General features: G+C 35.6%; 1 protein-coding gene across 1 annotated transcript in view; it reads left to right on the forward strand.

Annotated features, from left to right (window-relative positions):
- The window catches only part of DDX4 (DEAD-box helicase 4), an 88,061-nt gene extending 82,439 nt beyond the window's left edge, over positions 1-5,622 (forward strand). The window contains 4 exon segments of the mRNA XM_030301791.1: positions 3,036-3,135; positions 4,322-4,592; positions 4,739-4,849; positions 5,545-5,622. Coding sequence (XP_030157651.1) covers positions 3,036-3,135; positions 4,322-4,592; positions 4,739-4,849; positions 5,545-5,622 — 560 coding nt within the window.
- Positions 5,623-6,000: the final 378 nt, after the last annotated feature.

The raw sequence follows: 6,000 nt of genomic DNA on the forward strand, positions 1-6,000 counted from the left end.
ATACCTTATCTCCCTTTGTGTTCCTTTATCCTCCCTTATTTATTTATTTACTTTTTTCCTTCCATAATAGTACGTGTATTCTTTAATCCCAGTCACCTATTTCACCCATTCATTCCCCACCTACTTCCCCTCTGGTAACCATCATTCTGTTCTCTGTAGTTAAGAGTCCTCCTTGATTTTTTTTTCTCTTTTTTTTCCCCCTTAGCTTGTTTGTTTTGTTTCTTAAATTCCACATATGAGTGAGATCACATAGTATTAGTCTTTCTCTGTCTTATTCGGCTTAGCATTATACTCATTAGCTCCTTCCACGTCATTGCAAATGGCAAGATTTCTTTTTTATGGATGAATAGTATTCCATGGTATGTATATACCACATCTTCTTTATCCATTAATCAATGGACACTTGAGCTCCTTCCATAGTTTGGATATTGTAAATAATGCTGCAGTAAGCATAGGGGTACATGTATCCTTTTGAATTAGCATTTCTGTAATTTGTGGGTAAATACCCAGTAGTACAATTAATGGATTGTAGGGTAGTCCTATTTTTAATTTTTTGAGCAACCTCCATACTCCATACTGTTTTTCACAGTGGCTGCACGAATTTGCATTCCCACCAATGGTGGAAGAAGGTTCCTTTTTCTCCACATCTTTACCAATACCTGTTGTTTCTTTTGGTTTTGATTTTAGCCATTCCTACAGGTGTGAGGCTTTTTAAAGAGGCTTTAAGAGCTGTTTTAATTTAATTTTTTAATATTCTCCACAAGGTATTAACATAATTATTACATATAATAAATCCTTTCTGAATTACACATAAAGTGCTTTAGTTCTACTGCTTTAAGCCACAGTTCTACCGCTTAACTTTCTGGGGTTAAGAATGACCCCAGAAATACAGAGAATTGCAATCTAGCTACTATTCTATTAGGAGAATAGTAGAATCTATTAGAATTATTTTTAGATTCTTAGTTGATTTTTACTTAGCTCACAATGGACTAACAAAATGGATACTCCTTCACTTCTCACTCAACAGAATAGAGATTTATAATTCATCTGTTTATAGAGATCACTGAATGGTCTGATCATAAAGCTAAATTTGCAATTATTGCTATCACCAGTGGTAGTATGACCTATTGTCTGAACTAGAATAAATACAAAATCATTAGAGAGGAAGAATTCTAGAGAAAGTCAGAGTTAAATTCTTATTGCCACTGGGATTCATACTGAAAACCAAGAAAAGAGATCAGGGCTTAAGTTGCTCAAGAGTGTTAAGTACTTGATACTATCAGTTGTATCAGTTTTGGCTTTGGGCATCTTTTTGGATGACTTCCAAAACTGTGGAAAAATAATTGATAAAAAATCACTATTCTAATAATATGAAAATGACTATATCTCAAAGATTTAACTGATTTATTCCTGTAGGAATCACTTGCCCTTTCATTTTTCTGCTTGATTGTTCACAGGTCTGAGAGTTAATGAAACACCACCTCTGAGCCCTTTTTTTCTTATAGATCTCCTATTTCAGTTAATGTTAGTTCTGTTTTTCCAGTTACTCAGACACAGTCTTGGGAGTCCTCCTTCATTTCTTTCTTTAACTGCATATATCATTTCTGTTAGCAAAATCGTTTTGGCTCTAACAGCAGAATTTATTCAGAATCCATTAAGTCCTTAGTTAAAACAAAGACCAGATCTTGTCACTTCTTTGTTCAAAACGTAGTGGCTTCCCTTCTCAAAATGAAGAAGTTTTTTTTCAATGGCCTTCACGACTCTGTGTGACACAGCTGCCATTACTTCTCTGTCTTCATGTTCTGCTGTCTCTTGCTCACCCTACTCCAGCCAGACTCCTCATTGCTGTTCCTCACACGTGCCAAGCACGTTTCTCCGTCATGGCCTTGTTACTTGCTGTTCCCTCTACCCAAAATGTAGGGGTCACATGAGGGCCCCTGTGTGTGTGTGTGTGTGTGTGTGTGTGTGTGTGTTAGCACATAACTCCCATGTCTCTTAGCCTTTCCTTTATATTTGTCCTTCCCTGTGCCTTGATGTTCTTCCCCAAGTATCTCAGTAGTTTATTATTTTATTCTTAGTTCTACTTAGATGTCATCTAATTAGAAACGGTACATCTAAAGTAGCCCTCTTGGGACTCTATTTATCCTTGTGGGTTTTTTTTTTTCCATTTTAGGGCTTGTTGCATAATATTTATTATTTGCATCTCCACAATGAGAGCAAGGGCTTTGTTTTCTTTGCAGTATTTCCAACACCTGGAATAGTGACTGGCATCTCTTAGGCACTAAATATTTGTTGAATAAATGAAGCCAACTAATAGGGAAATGAGGGAGAGGAATTATGAACAGTAATACAGTCTTCTTTCCATTAAGGCTATAAATTACCTTCTTTCCTGTCCAACATAGGGAGACTCCTTGTGTGAAAAAATCTCTGGCTCATGCTTGAAGTTCTACCAATTAAATTCTTTAAGCTAACTAGTAAATATTTTTGACTCATAAAATCCTAGGATAAAGTCACTTAGTTTTTTTGATAAATAATACCTTGGAAATAAAAGGGTTTGAATTAACAGAGAATGTTGAAACACAGAATGTTGCAGAATTTGTCAGCCTTGGGTTGGATGCCTTATAAATAGTTTGGGCAATCAAGGCAGAATGCAAGATTGGATTATCTCAGGAGGTAAGGAGCAAAGGCATTAATTTAATGAGTGGGAAATGAAGGTCCTGAGATGAATTTGGAACTGCTAAGAGTTGGCAGGTAGATACCATTTATCTTGCCCTTAGTCAGCTTTTTGGTGTTGGCCTGGGAGGGCAACGGTCAAGCTCATTTTTTTAGTCCCTAAAGTAGGAAACAGTTCTGATACTTTATCTTTGACATTCATTCATTCAGGAAATATTTGGGCTGCTGTTACCTACCAGGCCTGGTCTTGGTCTTGGGAATACAGTGATGGATGAGACTATATCCTACTAATACCTCCTGGCTTTTTTTCCTTTTCCTAATTTTATAGTTTCTGTGTTTATCACTGTTTCATTGTCTTGTAGGTGATGAAAGAACTATGGTTTTTGTTGAGACTAAGAAAAAAGCAGATTTTATTGCTACTTTCCTTTGTCAAGAAAAAATATCAACAACAAGTATTCATGGGTGAGTAGATTAATACGATTTCATAGTAGGGAGGTGACACTTGTATTTGTCATTTGCTAAGAAATAGCAGTGCATGTAACCGACATGACATAATCCTAAGATTCAGAATTCTCAAGATCTAAACTGTTAGTCATTTTAAGTTTTTATAAGAACTAAGAGGTGGGGATGGGTGAGTTAAAGGTTTGTCTTGGCCTCCTCATCATGAGGAGTGGTAACTTCTCAAGAGAACTCAGTAAGTTTTTCTCTTCTGCTGAATCCAATCTTCCTCTTGGTTGAAATTTTTTATTGAAGTGCATAAAAATGTCATATGAGCACAACTTCATTGACACTTTACTCATGGATCCGAAATACTAATGAATATACAGAATTCTGAGATTATACGTAAACAATTTTTTTGAGAAAACATTCTAATCAAATAGTTGTGTATTGTCAAGACAAGTAAAAGATTAATGGGTGAGATTTAATGTTTGTCACACTTGTTAAAATTTTTTTTTAAAGTTTATTTTTTGAGAGAGAGAGCGCACAAGTGGGGGAGGGACAGAGAGGGAGGAGGACAGAGGATCCAAAGCAGGCTCCACATTGACAGCAGAGAGTCCAATGTGGAGCTCAAACTCAAGAAATGTGAGATCATGACCTGAGCTGAAGTCAGATGCTTAACTGACTGAGCCGCTCAGATACCCTGATGTTTGTTTGTCTGACCTAAATTTGTGTTGTAGCACTCTGTACTACCTTTGTTACCTTTCTTCATGTGCAAATGAGGATAATTGTTCCACCCTCAAAGTGTTACTGTGAGAATTAAATAAAATGATGGCTTGAAAAAAATTAGTATAATACCTGGTATGTAAGAAGTAGATAGCAATGTTGATTGCTGCTATTTTTACTGTTACTGAAAACGTGTTGAACTTGAATGGTTCACTGTAGTAATTTTTTTAATGTTTATTAATTTTAGAGAGAGAGAGCACATGTGAGCAGGAAAGGGCCAGGGAGAGAGGAGGGGAGAGAGAATCCCAAGCAGGCTCTGTACTGTCAGTGCAGAGCCTGATGTGGGGCTCAAAATCATGAACCGTGAGATCATGACCTGAGCAGAAATCCAGAGTCAAACACTTAACCGACTCAGACACCTAGACACCCCCACTGTAATAATTTTTTAAGAGTTGTCCTGACACATGCTTTCTTTGATTTCTAGTGACCGAGAACAGAGAGAGAGAGAGCAAGCTCTGGGAGATTTTCGCTGTGGAAAGTGCCCAGTTCTTGTTGCTACTTCAGTAGCTGCCAGGGGGCTGGATATTGAAAATGTTCAACATGTTATCAATTTTGATCTTCCTTCTACCATTGATGAATATGTTCATCGAATTGGACGTACTGGTCGTTGTGGAAATACTGGCAGAGCTATTTCCTTTTTTGATCCTGAATCAGATAACCATTTGGCACAGCCTTTAGTGAAAGTACTGTCAGATGTAAGTTTTAAATGTTTAAAACTGAATGGATATTATTCTATCATTGAAAGTAGATCTTGTATATCTATGTATATTGAGGAAAAGTAAACTGTAATCTTTGAGACTAGATGCATATTGAATATGAAGTTAATAATTTCTTTTTTTAGGCTCAACAGGATGTTCCTGCATGGTTGGAAGAAATTGCCTTTAGTACATATGTTCCTGGCTTCAGTGGTAGTGCAAGAGGAAATGTATTTGCATCAGTTGATACTAGAAAGGTTAGTTGAGGGAAAAATTTAGAACTTGGCTTCCAGTTACTCTTTGTGAATGTTGTAGTTAATATTGTGAAGTAACAATAACGTTTAATAATTATCTTGTCATTTTTTATACTTAAAAGTTTAATATTTCTTAAAGTTTTATGTATGTATGTATTTTTGGTCTTAAAAGTGAGGAATAATATAACCTTTCAGTTCATGCTCAAACATCCCTCCTTTCTCAAATTTGCTGGCATTTACAGTTCTCCTTTGGATTCTTCTGAATTTCCTGTAAGAATTCCTTATTTTTAGAGTTCTGACAGTATTATTAAGTAAGACAGAATACTAGAGATAGTGAGTTGCATGTCCTTTTTGATGTGTCTGTTTATAGGCAGCACCACTTTTATACAGCAACAGTGAATGCACTAACCATTAAATATTTATGCTTATTTATTAAGGTATAGAGCTTTCAGTTTTTCCATCTGCCAAAACTACTGATTAAAGAAAGATTTTCTTGAAATATTTTGTGTAATTTAGACTACCCAGGCTCATATGGGCCTTTATCAAATGGATTAAATTTAGTGAGAATCCAGTCTTTTATATTTTTGGGGAAAACATGGTGGGAAGCTTGAGTACCTTCTCTGAGTCTAGGAATGTAATTTGAGAGATATCATAAAATTAAATCTTTCTTTCTTTGTTTCTTTTTAAAGAATTACCAGGGCAAGAATACTTTGAACACAGCAGGGTTTTCTTCTTCACAAGCTCCCAATCCAGTAGACGATGAGTCATGGGATTAAAGCTAAAACATCCTTCAAGTTTGTGGTACAGTTTTGATGCAGAGAAGAAAATAGTTTTGATTTTTGAGTTTAACAGAAGTGCAAAACCTGACACTCTAGTATCTTCTGTCCTTCTGTTCTTATTCCTACCCTTAAAAAAAAATTCTTGCTGATTAGTTATGTGAAATACTAAAAATTAACAACATTGCAGTTACTGATATAAATGGTGTTAACTGGAAAGATTAAAGCATTCTGAATGTCTTGCTTATTTCTAGTGTATTCTTCAGGGGTTTTAAACATGTTTCATGTCTAAATACATAGTCTTAGTGTGGTGTTTATTGATCCTAAAACAAGCAGTAGGATTTATGACAAACTTTTGTTTAGAAACTGAGTCTCCTT

The sequence above is a fragment of the Lynx canadensis genome, chromosome A1 (assembly GCF_007474595.2).
Source record: "Lynx canadensis isolate LIC74 chromosome A1, mLynCan4.pri.v2, whole genome shotgun sequence".
NCBI lineage: Eukaryota > Metazoa > Chordata > Mammalia > Carnivora > Felidae > Lynx > Lynx canadensis.